The 18477-nt window shown below is 38.2% G+C and overlaps 1 protein-coding gene across 2 annotated transcripts in view; it reads left to right on the top strand.

The window, feature by feature from the left end:
• TAFA1 (TAFA chemokine like family member 1) overlaps positions 1-18170 on the top strand; it is a 507152-nt gene extending 488982 nt beyond the window's left edge. For both annotated transcript variants that reach the window (XM_049642696.1, XM_049642695.1), the window contains 2 exons: positions 10991-11115; positions 16898-18170. In XM_049642696.1, coding sequence (XP_049498653.1) covers positions 10991-11115; positions 16898-16915 — 143 coding nt within the window. In that variant the 3' untranslated portion in view covers positions 16916-18170. The remainder of the gene's footprint in view (positions 1-10990; positions 11116-16897) is intronic.
• Positions 18171-18477: the final 307 nt, after the last annotated feature.

An 18477-nucleotide genomic window follows, 5' to 3' on the forward strand; every position in this document is an offset into this window, starting at 1 on the left:
AGAGAAAGCATGGAGAGCCACAGGCTTTTCATCCAGGACTCACCCCTCCCAAGGTTTCCATGTTCTCAGTTGTAATTTACTCAACCACCCATGACATCCTAATAAAATAAGAGAAACAATGTGTCTTGTTCAATTCCCCATGATTTGGCTTCTAAGGCAATAGGTGAGTTCAGGGTTAGAGACACCTCTCTCCTACTTGCTATCAATTTTTATAGATCTGAAGAGACCTAAGAGGTTTTATGTGCCCTGTCCTTTTTCCCTTGTCTGAAGTCTCCATCATTGCCAAGAGCATCTCCCTGGGAGTTTGAACTTTCCTTTAATCTAATCCATTTAGAAAATGACTCACAATTTATTGAATAAAGTAGAGAAAATTGATACCTTTTCATTAGGCTGACAAAGTCTTTTTCACTGTTGGCATCTGAAATGTGTTTTCTATTTAAATTTTATTTATATCAATCTTCTCTAGTGGGAGCAAGATTAAAATGAAAGACCTTACAATCGGCGTACAACTTTCCCATTACTGCCAAGATTGCAAGCCCTAGTTTTGCAAAGGGACTTGATGCCAAGAATTTTCTGGGAATAATTTAATATTTGGGATCAGTTGCAAAGTGGAATCAACCAAAAGTGATATGTTAATGTATCAATAACAGTAAAAGCGGTTACTTTACATACAAAAAGAGGAAAATGCACTTAACTGACATTATTTTATTATGGTAAATCTGTAGCAATTTTAGTAAAAACTGTATTATAGAATTTAATAATGACCTCACAAAGTACTTTTCCAAATTGGGAAAATACTTGTATACAAATATATTCCTCCAGTGAGCCATTTCTATTGGAAGAACACAGAGAGCTAGCACTCAAAAGATCTATACATGTGCATGTGGCTTAAAAGTTGCATATATATCTTTTTTATTCTGATTTTCACTTTGACTTAAAATACAGAGACATTTTGGAGTTCTTCCCCACAACCACATCCAGCGCCCCCGTTCTGTTACCATGAAAGTAAAAGGATCAGACAGCAACAGTGACCACAGGGAAGCCAAATTTCAAAGGGACCAACATAAATGCCTATTTTATTCTGAAATAGCAACGTTCTCCATCTGAGTTTGCTAAGCCTAAGGTGTACGTGTGTAGTAAAGACATCCCATTTTTCAGGGACTTCCAAGAAATATCAAATTATAGGTGTGCCTAGGTGGCTCAGTCGGTTAAGCGTCTGACTTTGGCTCAGGTCATGATCTCATGGTTCGTGAGTTCGAGCCCCGCATTGGGCTCTGTGCTGACAGCTCCGAGCCTGGAGCCTGCTTTGGATTCTGTGTCTCCCTCTCTCTCTGCCCCTCCCCCGTTCATGCTCTGTGTCTGTCCATCTCAAAAATAAATAGACGTTAAAAAAAATATTTTTAAAGAAATATCAAATTACACTAAGGAATGCAAATTTTTTTGTTGTTCTTTTTTTGTATTGGTGTAGAGCCTTCATTGTTTGACCTCATTAGTCTCTCCTCACTTGTTATAGCCCTCTTGGTTAGGTTTCTTTAAGTACAAATTGAGGCTTTGTTGTCATTGTTGCTATTCTACTATTTTAGGTCTATTCTATAGATAGTCAACATGGAATATGAAGACTGACAGTAGGCTGCGTTCACTAGCTAGCTAAGAATGTGTTTCTGTACCCCCAAAAGATAAGTAAATGCTTATCTTCACTAAATACTTCACTAAAATCGTTAAGAATTCTAATCTGGTTGATACAGCCCTGCAGAGAAATGGGTACTTATGGTGAGAAACAGTGTTAGTACAGTTTCTCTGAAGGACAACTTGACAATTTATGTATCACAAGTGCTGAACATTTTTTTTTTTTTACCTCGGGACTCAGAAACTCCACTTCTTGGAATTTTCCCTAGGCAAATAATTAAATATATTTGCAAAGATATATGCGCAAGGGTGTTGATATAAGCATCTTTACTAATAGCAAACGGTCAACCAACCAACAACAAAAAAAGAAAAATTTCTAACACTGAGGGATTGGTTAAATAAGATGCACCCCTACTAAGGAGTATTATGTGGGCCTTAAAATAATGCATTTCATTTTTCTAGACATAGGAAACTGTTTATGATTCCATGGTTAGGTGTTGAAGAAGGGTGGCAGGCAGTATGTGTGGAATGATCTTACTTTTATTAATAAAATTATCCTAGTTAGTATATGCATTTATTCAACCATTTAAAAAATACATATTGATGACCTGTTCTGTGACAAATATCCAGGTAAAGTAAACATGTCATGTGAATGCAGGGAGTAATGAGGAAAATCAAAGCAGGCGATAAGGGGAAAGAGTCAGGGTCAAGCGAGTGTGGATTATTTTAGGTAAATTATCAAGAGAGGCCACTCTAAAACAAAACAAACAAAACAAAACACAACACAGTTGAATTGTGGCTTATGAATGGGGGTTAATGGCAGTTTGGGGAGAACATTCCCTGGACAGAGGGTAAGCCAAATCAGAAAAGAGATTTACAGATTTGCAAAAGAGGTAGAGGGGCAGAGAGATTGATACAGATGGAGGGTGGGGGTGGGGCTGGTAGAAAAATACGTGGTTGGAGAGAGAGGAAGAGCCAAGTAACATGGGACTTTGAAGGGCAGAGTAAGCAATGTGGAATTTATTCCTTGTGCTGGAAACCTTTGGAGAGTGTTAAGCAGAGGAATGATAGGAAATGATTTGCATTTTAAAAGATCACGCTGGATGCTGTGTCAAGAATAATCAGAGAGAAATTCTGGAAAAAACATACCCATATGTAGCAGTCTACTTCTGCCTAATGTGATAATGTTTATTTTCCTTTTGCTAATTATCTGTATGCTTTGAATTTTAGAAAAGAATATCTATTACTTTTAAAATTAGGGAGGAAAGGGGTGCCTGGGTGGCTCAGTTGATTGAGCATCTGACTTTGGCTCAGGTCATGACGTCTTTGTTCGTGAGTTCAAACCCCACACCCAACTCGCTACTGTCCCTCAGCATGGAGCCAGCTTTGGATCCTCTGTCCCCCTTTCTCTGCCCCTCCCACTCGTGCTCCCTCTCAAAAATATTTAAAAAACTAGGAAAAGCAAAGGTTTCTATGGTTGGCAAAAACAAGAACATCAGAATGCGTGTGCCTCCACAGAATTACACATCACACTTTACCATAAACCTCGGAGTTGCTCTTAAATGTTTTAAACATATAATGTTAAGTTTGAGAACACAGGAATGTTCAGTAGAAAATTTATTTAATAACCATGATTCTTTGCGCTCCTTCTTAAACTTATATTTAAAGTTAGGTAGACACACAAATGAAAAAACAGAGCTAGAGTTAATTTTACAATAAAACCACTGATTTAGTGAAAGCCTACCACCCTCCAGTGTTTGATTTATAAGTGAACGCAAGGATAGAATCATCATGTAGAGAAAGTGCAGGCCAAGCCGGGAACTCCAGCCTTGGTGTCTGTAGCCCACAAAGAAGAATATCAGTACTGGCAAGAATTAGGAGCACTCCCTTGAGTGGACAAAAAAGTCTCTGCGTATTCCTTGTTACCAGAGCCGATAGTTTTTTTCAAAGCAGTACGAACTGCACCCCTATGGTCTGATAAGACAGCTTGGAACAGCCCAGGACAAGTAAAAGATTTCTTTACATTTTGTGTTTTATCTTGAAATTCCCCTGAAGCTAGGCGTCTGCCTCACAACATGTATAATTGTTTGCTTTACTATGGAAACAATTTTGCTGATGACTTAGTTATTAAATTACTTCATCAAGGAAGACCTTTATTTGTTTTTTTTCGGTGAGCGTAGTGCTCATTCCCTACCTCCCTTTCATGTGGCTGCCATCACTTTGTAGGTCTTTTTCTGACTTTTTGTTGTTGTTGTTTGTTTATTCATTTGTTTGGTTGTTTAGATGCCACATATGAGTGAAATCATATGGTATTTGTCTTTCTTTGTCTGACTTAATTCCCTGAGCATAATACTCTCTAGGTCCATCCATGTTGTTGGGAATGTCAAGATCTTACTCCTTTTATTGCTGTATAAAACTGAATGAGAGAAGATATTGGAACTGATATAGCTAATAAGGGGTTAATATCCAAAATATATAAAAAGCTGACTCAGCTCAACACTCAAAAACCAAACAATCTCATTGAAAAGTGGCAGAGGACTCGAAAAGACATGTTTCCAAAAAAGACATATGGATGCAAACAGACACATGAAAAGATACTCAACATCACTCATCATCAGGGAAATGCAGATGAAAATCACAATGAGATATCACCTCACACCTGTCAGAAAGGTTTTTTTAAAAAAAAAAGAAAGAACAAGTATTGTCAAAGATGTGGAGAAGAAGGAACCATCATGCACAGTTGATGGGAATGTAAATTGATACAGCTACTGTGGAAAAGAGTATGGAGGTTCCCACACAATGATCGAATAATTCCACTACTGGATATTTACCCAAAGAAAATGATAACACTAATTTGAAAAGATATATGCACCCCTATGTTTAATGAGGATTTTTCTTACTACCATCACCCTGACAGTCCAAATCAGATCCACTCATTAGTTTCCCTAGTACCTTTTTCATAATTTGTCACTCTGTATTATCCCACCATTATATTTAGTGTCTATCCCCCGCAACAGACTGTAAGCCACTTTAGGGTAGGCTAGGAAATGTGTCTGTCTTATGTCTGCTTATGTCATTCACAGCAGTCAATGAATAACTTTTGAATGAATAAAAGATCATTTTTGTCTTCAAACACCTTCAAGGAAGATAAAATTGCCCCAGTTTGAAAAACCCTGGAATAGAATTTGTAGAAGGAAAGCAATGCTCATCACTCGTCATTAATTTCCTATGTGCATCTGAAATATGTTGTAGATGCTACTAATAAATACAGTCTAATTAGTAAAAAACTGGATATAAGCATCCCACAATTCATACAAGCTTCCGTTAAAGATCAGGCATTAACTCTCTGTAAAGGTAATTGGATGGATGCATACATAGCTCGATAAGGACACATGGATAAATAACAGTAATAACTGCCATCTGTTGCATATAAAGTTTATTATGTGTTACACCGAGATCCTGATCTCCTCTAAAATTTACTGTAACCAGTTGTGATTTTGTTTAAGTGCTTTTATAACTCAATAACCTGACACTTGACCTAAGAGACTTTCCAAAGCCATGCTGTCCAGAAGTGGTGGCGTTAGTTAGGATTCACACCCAGGTCCCTCTGTCACACACCCAAGAGCTTAGAGTCTTAACCATTACATGATGTGTCTGCCCTGGAGCTTATCCTTAAATGTGGGCTCACAGGAAAGAGGGAGTTGGGCATGGCTGCAGGCGACAGTGTTCAATGCCTTTAACTTTCTGTTTACTTTGATAAAGACAGTAACACAGAGGGAGCCACTGCAGGTCTTTTGAAGAAGAGCATTGTAGCAGCTGTTCCAACAACCTGTGCAAAAAGGAAGGCGGGAGGGCCGTCCCAGCCTTCTAATGGAGTTCCAGCCATTGCCTAAATTGCATGACAGGTTGCACAAAAATGAGCCTGGAAATTTGTCTTGATTGATGTACTTATAACGTACGTCTGGGAACATGAATGCAATCATATGTTCAACCATTTAATTTATGCTCAAACTCTCATAAGTCATAGAAGCAAGCTGGGTGTTTGGCGTAATACCGAAGAACAATGGTTTACTCTCTCACTTTGTGAAGAACTGTGTTTCTGTTTTGGAGTGATTTTATTCTTTAGAATCATAAAAATGATGATGCCGATGATAATAATAGCTAATATTTATCAAACATTTATTGAATGCCAGATACGCTGCTAAGTGCTTTGAATGCATTTTCTCATGGCATCGTCACCATCCTTTGATAGAAGCATGATTTTTTTTCTTTTTCTCTTTCATTTTTTTTATTCATTCAATCATAAAATGCAAACCTGCCTTGAGTTACCGTGTGCCATTCAAAGATGAATGTGATATGATCCCTGCCCTCAAGAAGCACACTGCCTGGTGAATAGACAGGCACACGAGCTAATAATTCAAGTGTGGTGTGGTTAAGGTTATGGCTAACATAGTTGAGTTATTGCCATATGGTTTCCTCAGTTGTTCCTAACATCGCTTTCAGCTCTGCCCTTCTTCACGGTTCTGGAGGAGGCATCCAAAATCAAGACCTATCCCTTCTGTTTGAATGCACCTGTGCTCATGTGGCATTTCAGCTACTTTCTTCTTCCTCTTTCCATCTTGTACATCACTGCCAAATCCATTTTCCCCCAGTCACCCATTAATCATGTCTTCCCTTTGCTCACAGAATCTAGAATATTCAGTGATTTACCATTCCTTTGAGGGGGGAGGGAAGCCTGAGCTTCATGCTTTCAAGAACTTCCACAATCTTATTAAGATTTTCCCTTCCCGCTCCCAGCGTGAGCCTATTCTTCCTGCACAATAACGTGCTTCCTGCCAGAGGAGCACTTTGCTCATTTGTACTTCCTTACCATAATACATGCCAAAATGCCAATAGTGCCCACAGAGAGAGAAACCTTGAGCTAAGTCACAAGCTCTGAGGGCAGGAACTATGTCATGTTCATCATTTTATCCATGTCACTAAGCCACATAGTCCTTTGGCTGCAGAAAGTGCCCAAAGAACACTTACTAAATTGAGACCCAAACATTGTTTATTGGAATGATAAAAAGGGACTTTGGCTCTTTAATAAGATAATGTATATTTGCTGTATTTATTAACTCCACTGCTTCTCAGTACCTTGTTCTCTTTACGTGGTAAGATACCACAAAGTAAACAACAATAACAGCAACAGAAGGACTTCTCTATTTAAGACTTCTCACTGAAAATTGGATTGAGTCTCCTTTTACAGTCTCTCTTTTTTGCTCTGCAGCAATATGATGATATAAGGATGAAATCAAAACTCATGACTAAAGTAGCTTTAGTAATTTTAAGAATCTTTCAAGGAAAATGAACATTCTTGACAAAGTTGAAGATCAGATATTTTCCTGAACATGATACAGTAAGAGAGCGAATTCCAAACCCCAGGGTTAAAAGGGACCTTTAAGAGCCTCTTTCCTAATCATCATAGATAAGAGAGAGTTGGTTTTTGCAGCTGATATTTAATTAACTCTGTTCTTCTAGGGGATAAAAAGTCCTCACAGAAGTTATATGTCTACCTCACAAGTTTCTTGTGGCTTCAAAAATTATTCACTACTGAGACTTTCTGTTAAAATGCTGTAAGTAATAAAATCAAGCAATATGGAGCTCTGTCTAGGAAGAAACAAATATGATATAAACTAGCTATTATGCAACTCATTTTTATGTTAATTTTATGAGAAACTACATGTTTTGTATTTTCCTCAAGCGTTTGTATTTATATGAAATTTTTTTCAATAATAAGACATCAGAGAGAATTCATTCATTCACTCAGCAATCACATGTTTAGTAAGAGTTCTCTGAATCCTGAACACAAAACTATCATAAGTTAGCACTATAATGATGAAAAACAAGGATTTTGTCATTAACCAGGCCTGCACGTAGTGTTAATTCCTACACTTCCTACCTGTGTAAGCTTGGCCAAGTTTTTTAACTTCTCTGAGCTTCATTTTTTTTTTTTCATCCATACAATGGGTTCATAATAATACCCACCGTTAGGATTGCTCTGAAGATTAAGATAATACATTTAAAAATTTTTTTTAACATTTATTTATTTTTGAGAAACAGAGAGAGGCAGAGTGTGAGCAGGGGAGGGGCAGAGAGAGAGGGAGACACAGAATTCGAAGCAGGCTGCAGGCTCCAAGCTGTCAGCACAGAGCCCGACACAGGCCCGAAGTCACAAATCGTGAGATCATGACCTGAGCCAAGTCGGTCACTCAGCTCAACCTAATGAGCCACCCACGTGCCCCTAAGATCATACATTTTGAAGTACCTAACACAGAAACCCAGAAGAGGCCATCAAAAATGTCCATTATCGGGGCACCTGGGTGGCTTGGTCGGTTAAGCGTCCGACTTCGGCTCAGGTCGTGATCTCACGGTCCGTGAGTTCGAGCCCCGCGTCGGGCTCTGTGCTGACCGCTCGGAGCCTGGAGCCTGTTTCAGATTCTGTGTCTCCCTCTCTCTCTGCTCCTCCCCTGTTCATGCTCTGTCTCTCTCTGTCTCAAAAATAAATAACGTTAAAAAAAAAAAAAGATTTAAAAAAATGTCCATTATCATTTTTATTATTGCACTGACCATTGTAATTCAAGATATTTAGAATTATTTGTGCCTGCATTTTTCTTATAGATATCTCCATAAGAAAAATTATAAAGCCAGTTAAGTTGCATTAATATTGCATTTATTGATTAAATCTAATCGATCATTCCTCTTTCAATGATCTGAAGGTTTTAGGTGACTTCCAGTATGGGAGGAGAGAGCACAATTTGTAAATCCTCTCTGTGAATTTTTTTTGAAAATATTGCAGGAAATATGAGTATATGAAAAAATTAGGGGAAAAGACTATAGTTTGACCTAGAAGATGATGTGAAAGATATTAAAATGACCATGTAATGCATAAATCAAAAGCAAAATCAGTCTAATAGCATCTTTAGAAAAGCAACCCTGGAAGAATGAACTAGATCCCAATAAACCAGAGGGTAACGTCAAAGCATCCAACTCTGTTAAGGAGAAGCAAGTGTAATAGGAATTTTTAGAGATTACAGGCCAGTCTGGGGATGTTTTTATTCTTAGAAAGGCTTTCCTTTTTCCCTTTGAGTCAGTGGACCTTTACTCCCTTGAATTAAAGGTGATCTGTGGGTTTTGAGATGCATTCTTTTTCCTATTGTCTACATTTTCATTTAGAAGACATTAATGCTTAAGAGACAGAAACTGCTTTGTTAGCTAACAACAGAGTAGGTCAGCTCTGAGAGGGCAGAGAGCAACCTCAAGAAGAAGGAACAGCGTCCTTTAGAAGAAAGAGATGCTAAAGTTGACCCCACTGGCAGTTGTTCATTATTTGTGTGCCTCTGTGGGAAAAAAAAAAAGTCACAAACCCTAAATGGAAGACTGTCTGGAAAGGCAATTTCCCCTCGGAGCTAAGATCAGAGGCTTTCCATTCTTGTTGATGTCGATTCAGGGCAGCAATAGTGAAATATTAGGTGGGATTTCAGGGGACAAGTGTGGCAAATGTCACCAGCCTGTTGCTGCCTGAGTGCTAACCGAAAGGACGCTTCCGATTCTAGGCTCTCAATAAACACTGCCAAACCCTGGCTTTTATCTTAGGTTACTGGAAGCTTTGCAATTTATTTTTGTTCCCTTTTCAACGCTACATGTGTTTTTCTTGCTGCCAAAGTACAGGCTTCTCTCATTTAACATCGTCACCTATTAATTCACCTAAATAAGGTCTCTTTTACCTGTGACTGGAATCTTCCCTTATTCCACATGCTCATAGAGAACCCTGCTATTGAAAAGAAAGACGCTCTTAGCTCTCATAATCATTTTGTACCCTGTGGAGAATTTGTGTCTTCTGTTACTACTCCATGTTTTACCAAAATATCACGTTGTCTTGCATACGGATGGACTATTTAGGAGATTTTACTTCCTATACTTGCGTGCTATATTCCAATGGAGATGCATTTTATGTGGTTCATTCTGGTCCGCACATAAGGTATAAATCAAGCAGAGGCAAAATTACCCTTGAAAAATTCCTTAAATTGACCCGATAATGGAGTAGACATGATTTTGCATATAAGATCAAATTTTGCAATCCATACGCTGGATTCCAGAGGAAGGAAAGTCCAAAGTAAGGGTCTTGTAGAAAGAAGAAAGCTTGAATATGGGCAGACGTCCCCATGTCTGTTTAAAAACCATTCTGTGTTTAAATTAACAATCTAATCCCTCTCTCCGACTGGGGACTTATAATGTACTCCTGCTTTGCTTCGGGATTTACTTCATTCCATTTTAATAAGAATCCTCTGTGATGTTAACAGATGTCATCTGGCCTCTTTGTCATTGTGAGAAGGAAACATCAAGGTGGGGACTCCCCTCCGGCAGGTGTAAGAGGCTGAAGGCGAGTATCTCTAGAACTAGGGTTCTAGTCCAGTGTGAAAACAGGCAATCAGAAAGCACGACACAAGAACCACTGGCAGACGTTTTGAGAATTTCGAATGGCAGAAATAATTCTTCGCTCATGAAGGCAGTAAGGAAGATGTGGAGCTCCTTGACTTGGGTGGAGTGCATCCAGTCGCTATTTTATAAAATCTTAAAACAAAAACCAGACTGTGCTATAAATACATCCACTCAGTTCATCGCCAGCTTCCTGTTGTGGTCATCTCTGATATCACCCTGCAAAATAGGGCTTTTTTTATCAGAGGCTCAACTTTGGAAAGTTCGACCCACCTCATATCAAACATCAACAGGAAATGCAGCTGACATGAATATACCTGTGATTGTAAACAAATACTTCTATTTATTAATAACCCTTAGTTTTTATTTTGCAGATTTTCTTTTATGGTTCCAGTCATTTCATTTTTTTTTTCCTGTGGGTAGGCCTTTGAAATTCTCAAAGAAGGCCCGAGGGTGGGGGATGAACCCTAATGCCGGGTGGGTAAACTGGCCTTTCTGAAGGAATAGCTCTATCATTCTGAAGGGCAGTTACTACTTTTGTCCCCTTCCCTGAAAAGGAAGAGTAAAAGGTCCTCGGTTTGTGAAAACATAAAGTTTTCTCCAGAAAGTATACCTCCCAATGCATAGATTTTCATCTTTCAGGGTGCGAGGGTGATTTCTGACAAACTGTTGCTTGATAAAACCATAAAATTAGAAAATCAGATTTGCTCTGTAAGACCGGTAAATGAAAATATTACTTTTCTTCATAGAGAATTCTTAGCCGGCCCTAGAAGTTTCAAGAGAAAGTAGCGTGCTTCAAAGAGAATGAACACTTAGAGGGTCACGTCACCGGTGCCCACGTTGTTTGGATGAATTGCAAACACACTTGTTTCCTGTTTTTGCACAGCCTCCATAGTGATTGGGAAATGGTGGTGTGAGATGGAGCCTTGTCTAGAAGGAGAAGAATGTAAAACACTACCTGATAATTCCGGTTGGATGTGCGCTACAGGCAATAAAATTAAGACCACAAGAGTAAGTGTATTTCTTTCAAATATCTCATGCATGTTACCAACCATACTGTGTTGCCTTTGAGTTGCACAACAGCATCCAGGGAAGCTTTTGAACAGGAGATAAGAAGACCTTTTCCCTGACAGAAAACATTCTTAACTGTTCATATCAGTGTCCATCCAGCAACAAGAAGTTAGACATGGAACTTGACTTTTCCCTGCTGAGCAGTTTAGCGTTTGTGTGACTGGGTCACAAATAAAGCTGGATTAGCATAGCCAAAAGGAAGAAGAACGGTAAAGCAATTAGTCGCATAATTCAGCCAACTACTACGGTGCTCAAAATAGATAATAAAATAAGAGTCCTGCCTAATTTGTCCAGATGGTTTGCGGAAGAGGGCTGCGTTTAAGTACAGCCATTTTCTACATGTTCTTTAAAAGAATTATTTGATGATCTTTTAAATGAGTGAAAAGTTTTTGTGATGTGAATTATCATTCCTTGGTTTCTGTGGTAAAATAAGGAGCTATCTTCAAAATACATAACAACCTATATGGTGAGGCCATCCAACCCATGAGAATTGATATCATGTTGCCAGAGCAGTTTGGAAAAGCCCAGGTAGGATAGCCATTGGCCCTGTAGATAATAGATCATGGGAAAGTATGGGAGTCCTAAAGAGGGCAGGGTAGAAAGTGTAGCTCAGAGCACTTAAGACAGTATTTATTCAAATGTAGTACAATATTTTAATTACATAATTACGATCACGTCAATATTTTAATAACTAGCATGGTTTTATGTATATATATCATGTGGCTCTCAGCCCTGTTGTGTGTATATGTGTTTTAATGTACTGGGTATTGTTGAAAGCCAGATCCACCAGTTACAAATCCCAACATGCTGAACTTGTAGCCTTCCAAAAGGGTGACTCAAATTTAAAAGGTCATCTCTAATTCCCACCCCTATATAATAAGTCTTAAATTGATCTTTTTTCTCAGCATTATCTTCTCAAGAAATAACATTGGTACTGGCAGGCTCGTGATACAGAAAACATAATATCTTATAAAACATATCTTTCATACATAAGATAATGGAGACTCTTCTGCATATCCAATTTCATTGCCTATATTGACTGCATTAAGCAGTAAATTGTTATACCTCATTGGCTTGTGGCCAAGAGAGGTTCCTGAACCGTCCTAGCTTGTTAACATGCATTCATGCACCTGAGATGCTCAGCTTGGATTATCATATTTCACTTCAAAGAAACAGCCTCAGGAGAGATTATTCAAAAATGAACCCAGTTCATGACACTTACCTCCAGAAACCATCTTCATTAACTGATGGGAGTGGATTTCATATTTCCCTTTGGTTACATTTTGCCTGAAACTAATTTTACGAAACAATCTGAAGACGCCCTTCCAAGTCAGTTTTCAGATACTCTGAATTATCATCAGTATGATTGGAATTCGATCACCATTGTTTAAAACAGGTTGCTGATGTATTTTCTGCCAAAACTCTATTTCCTCTTCCAAATGATAACTGATCTCCCTTTATTGAATATAAACCCTGCTCTTATGGTTTCTCCAGACCTGAAACTCAGTCAAGAATAAGAATACAAGTCAAATTACTTCAGGGTTTGAGTATGTGAGATTCCAAGGGTACCAACTAGGAGACTCTTTGGAAAATAGAATATAAATAAACAAAACACAGAAATTGTTAATGCTACTTTTTATGACTATGTAACACTCTTTTTATTGGCCTCTGTAGGGTATATTTTAAAACACTGTGAATACATCCTAGACATTTTCTTTCCTCACAGAAGTACAGTGCAGGTCTGATCACAATAATAGAGGCTGGAGCACAGCCTCTGTGTTTGCTACTGTCCTGGGTGGGCTGAATGCAACCCAACAGTTGAGTATACAAGAGAAATAAATCCCCCATGCAGTTGGTTTGAAAGCAGAGGATGTACCTGTTCTGATATGTGCATCCATTTCAAGCGAGGAAATAAGAGGTTGCTCTACAGTCGTGTGAGCAACACATCACTCAACTAATAAATCTCAACTCTGTCTTTAGAGAAGGAAAAGAAAACACTAAGCTGTACTTTTTACACCTTGAGAGGACTCAGACATTACTACTGACTTAAATTTTCTCCCCACTTCCTTACAAAGAAATTCACAGTGAAATAAGCACTTTTAAACACAAAGGCACCAATTAACTTCAGCTGATACATACAGGAGCTTTCCATTCTGTATAAATGGCAGGCCAACACCAGTCCTTAGATTATAGGCTCCAAAATAGGTTTTATATTAATTTTTCTAGTATGCCCCATGTGTTTTTCCCTGTCACAGTGTAAATATGCCTGTACACTTCAAGTATTGACTCTGGCAGTTTAACTTTCAAAACAGTTGAATAAACAGATGCACTTTAATTGTGAGTCATAGGTTTTCAATGTTCTACTCTTATTTAAGAGGTAATCTTTAGGATAAAAAATTCAAGTTCTTCTCAAAGAGGAAAAATTTTTTTAAATCACCTCTTTGGTTCTTACATATAAGACTGATTCAAAGAGAGTGGTCTCAGTAAAAAAAAACAAAACAAAACAAAACAAAAACAACAAAAAAAAACACAGAAGAAACATCCCCAGATTGTTAATGGCAACTGCGAGTTTCCGTCATACTGTTATTTTTTAAAAGTAACGCCAATATGAAGATATTTGCAAGATAGAGTCCTAAGATGTCATTTTCCCTATATAGGTTTTTTCAAAACCTTCCTATTATGAATTACTTCCCAAATAATCACCCTGAGTCAAAATTCTCAGCAGTCTGTGCAATGTAGATAAACAAAAGATGTTTCAAAGTGTGATCTAATTCAAAGTTGCATGGTGCTCATTTTTTAAGGCTGGTGGAGAGTAGAAATTCATTGTTTGATTTAAAGGACCAGGCACCCCAGAATATGAACTAGCCAGGACAACAGGCCACAGTCTGAAGGAGAACCTTGGGGAAACTAGATCTGGGTGACAATATAACCTACAGAAGGAAGGAGAAAAGATAAGTAGAATGAGGCACAGGCTTCCCTTTCAGGAGACTGGAGAGAATAAGTCTTAGGAAAGAGGAAGCTTCCTGAATGTCATTTTACGGAGAGAAGGTAGTCACCCTTGAGAAGTTTTCCAAAACCCAGCATGGGGTACAATAAAGCTGGTGCCAGAAACCCTCCTGGGAAGAAGCCTGGTACATCTGGGTGAAGTTTCATGGCTAGATTTTAAACTACACCTGCTCGACCATTGCTTCAATTGTTTCGTTGAATTATTTTGTTGGTAGTTTGTGGCAAGACAAACCAATCCAGATATTCACAAGAGGTAGTTTCCTATGGTTTTACATAAATATTGGTTTATTTTTTTTCTTTAAACGTAACATAAGTTTGAGGGGCCCCTGGTAGCTCAGGTCATGGGATCCAGCCCCATGTCAGCCTCCATGCAGGGCGTGGAGCCTGCTTTAGACTCTCTCTCTCTCTCCTTCTGCCCCTGTCCCCTGCTCGCATGTTCTCTCCCTCAAAAATAGAAATAAAAATAAAAACATTTCTGAAAACAAACAAAAAAAAAACGCATAAGTTTGAAAGTTGGGGGCGCTGTTGGGAAATTGGCTCTACAGATTTTGGATTTGCCACTCTCCATAATCAGATGAGCTAATTCCCTATAATCAATATTATATTTAATGTATATGAAATAATAATACATAATATGCTATAATATAGTACATATTTAAAAAAAATAAGCTGGGGATGCTGTATCTAATGCATTCAGGAAGAAATGTATATACTCTGTGCATTCAAGAATAATGCTTTAATTTATAAAGACAGACTTGCCCCAGAGGAAATAAGTTGTTTGACAATGCTGTAATAATTCACATATAAAAAGGGAACATTGGCTTTGGGGGACATAACAAGGCAGGGAATGAAATGAGGAGAAAACCAAAGTCACTAGGAATGCAAAATTAACAGGTTAAAATAGTAGAACATAATCTGGTATAATACCTGGGAAATTATCAAGCAACTTTGGATTTCCTTCAACCCAATATGTTAGTGTCTTTCAGACTCCTGGGAAAATGAGCAGTTAGATATACACAACATAGAGTCAAGTTCCATTCCCTAAAAGGCCGTGTTAGACTGCCCATCTCACCACAATGGCTGTCCAGCCAAATTGATGTTTCACACAAATGCACTACTGTCATTTGCCCACACTCACCTGGGCCCATCCTCCTAACGGTGACTCTGACCTCACATAACTCCATCCATTCTCATCAGCCAGTGTTTTTTATATTACAGAAGGGCAAACTTCCAGCTGTGACACATCCCAGCTTCATCACTCAAAATTCCATCAGGTGTCAAGGGTTATAAAAGCCTTTACTATCCTGATGTTCAGACCATTTTGTATGAACTAGCTTTAAGAGAGAAGGGTAGGAGGGAGAGTGTGGATTTGGAAATTTCCAGAAGGAAAAACAAATCAATTTATGCCGTCACAATTGCCCCTGGGTCCAAGTGAACTCATCCATTTCTTTGGCCAATAAATATATTTAAGCCTCTGCTCTGTAAAGTTAATGTGTGAAGGTCTTGGGATGTGATGACCAACCTCCTGTTCTTACATGGAGGATAGGGCCTAAGGTTGGGTAGTGCGGGGTAGAGATGGTAAGTTGATAGAGATAAAAGAAAGGCAACCCATTTCAGTTTTATAAATGTCACTTTCTCCCTCCTTTTGGTGAAAAATAAGACAGTGGAAACAGGAGGTGATACACATTACCAGAATGTAGGAAACCAAGGTTTGGAAGAATTTGTCATTTCTAAGGAGAGGATAAAAAAAATAATAAGTGTGTGAAGATTTCTTACACATGCTGCCCATGGCACAACCAACTTTTGAAAGGCAACTTTATTACTATTCCTATCCAACCTTAAAATCTTTTAATGGACTCCACCCCTGGACCCAGAACACTCAATTTCTAAGACTATAAAGAACCAAGAGATTATGAAGAAAAATGCCTATTCCTAGAACTCTAAAGTAGAACCTTCAACTCTATTAGAATCATCATTTCTGCCCTAAACCAGTGACACTCTGTGCATGTATCCTGTTGAATGTTAGAGTCTTTGGGCCATATTCAAATAGATTAAAAGGCATCATTCGTTATAGGAGTATGCTCTTGGTTACTCTTGAATACTATGTCACTGAGAGGGAGAGTTCCTCAACCTGCAAAGCCCTCCTGTGTTCCTAAGAAAATGTGTTCGAACCTTGGCAGTGAGTTTACCTTATGGCCACCCCTCTACCTGTCACAGCAAGCCAGCTTGACAAGGTCATGGAATGACCTACTCAGTTCAAATTCTCATCAGACATAGGACTAACTACATAATTTGAAGGGCCCAGTACAAAAATGAAAACATGGCGTCTCTAGTTTAAAAATTAGTAATAATTTCAAGACTTCAATAGAAGATCATTAAATGGAGTGTGGGGCCCTTTCCAGCACAGGGCTCTGTGCAACTGCATATGTGACATGCTCATGAAGCCAATCATCGTTATTCATTGCTCCAAGAGTCCATTTCCTCTGTTGTGGCAAAATAACTTTAATGAACTGATAAAAATATGATGGCCTGTCAGTGTGCTTTTTTATCACCATTTGAGAACTACGGTTGTAGACTAACATTTTTGGCTTCAGATCACTTGAAAGAAGCCACATACTAAAAATTCAAGATGTCCTCATTTTCTGCCTAGTCACCTTTCTTTATGCCTTCATTTTGTTCTTTTCTCCCTGAAATTTCTTTCTGTCTTTGGTTTCAGATTCACCCAAGAACCTAATGGAAGCATTTGTTATAGTAGCAAAGGAAAACCACCTCTGCAGAAAATACATTTTAAGAATTTAAAACATCTTACACATTACAAGCCAAATGGATTTCTTATTTGCACTTTGACTGGTTACCAGAAAATCACAGTGCTTTTACTGTGTGTCATGAAGTATCCTATAGTGAGAAGACCCTGCATTTTTGGCAACACCATGGAAAGTGGGTTTAAAAAAAGGGTTTTCTCCATGAAAATTTTTGGGATTACGAAGAACGATCAACTATCTTCTAATTTGGATCTATAGTTACTTTGTACCATTTTAAATATATGTATATATATATAATATTTTGAAATATTATATATTCTCTTCAAGAAATGAACAATACCACAGTTTGAGGCGGCTGGTGTACCTCTTTGAGTTTGGATGTCTTGTTTTGTTTTGTTGCATTTCTTTTTCTCTTGGCGAGGAAGACATGTGCCCTTCTGAAATTTCAACATGGCACTCACGCTGGAAGGCCAGCTACAGGTGGACTCCTGGAATCTGAGGCATCGTAACAATACTGAATCGAGAGCTTCCTTCTGTTTCTACCAGATGGCCCAAGGAAGCACATCGTCCTGTTTTATTGCTTTCTACCCTGTGCAATATTAGCATGCAAGCTTGGCTTACATAACCATACTTTATATTCAATTGATATATAATAACCATCCTAACCTCTTCCAGGAAAGTATTTTTAGAACTACTAGCTTTTCCACAGATAAGAAAAATAAGAATTCTTAAGGGAGCTGCTCCACCGTGCTATTAAGACTCTGGCAAAATTATGGTAGAATACGGATCCCTGTATTAATAAGTTCTGTAAATACAATGTCTTAAGGCTTTGTATGGCTGTCCTAGACTGCAGAAATGTCCTCCAATGAAATCCAAAGTCTGGCATCATTAAGTACATAGTGCTGTAGCAACAAGTCTTATCATGGTACCTCTTTCTATGTTTGATTTGCTTTTTTCATGAGTATTCAAATCTCTTCTGGTGAGATAGGAAGACCATTAAAGCAATTAGGTTTCAAAATGATCTATGTGACCAAATGCTGGACAGCCCTATTAAAGTGGTAAATAACTTCTTTCTAAACCTACTTGTCCTCTTTATTTGCCATTTATTTTTCCTGAGTCAGTTTTAGCCAAATCCACAGAACACCCTGCTTAGAGACTCGTAGTCACCCAGAATTTTTCCATGACGTCTTTGCTACAATCACAGCCAATATTTCCAACCCCAGTATTCTGAAAATCAGAAATTCATTACTATGACTGCTGTGTTCTCAGCCAGCAAGATTAAATGTCAAATCCCATTATTGGGTTTCTGTACTGGTCACTTGGACAATACATATGGGGCTCCCATCCCGAAAAAAGAAATTCTTGTCCATCTTCTCTTTCTAAAAGTTACTCAGATAATGATTATAAAAAGGAAATAACTACTTGTTATCTACCTGGGATAGTGTAATAGTATTATACATTCCTGTTGCTTAACCTATCATATTGCAAGGATATCTACTTTTTCTCCAAAGCCTTCCCTCTAGAATACATGTTT

Source organism: Panthera uncia, chromosome A2, assembly GCF_023721935.1.
Source record: "Panthera uncia isolate 11264 chromosome A2, Puncia_PCG_1.0, whole genome shotgun sequence".
NCBI classification, from domain to species: Eukaryota; Metazoa; Chordata; class Mammalia; order Carnivora; family Felidae; genus Panthera; species Panthera uncia.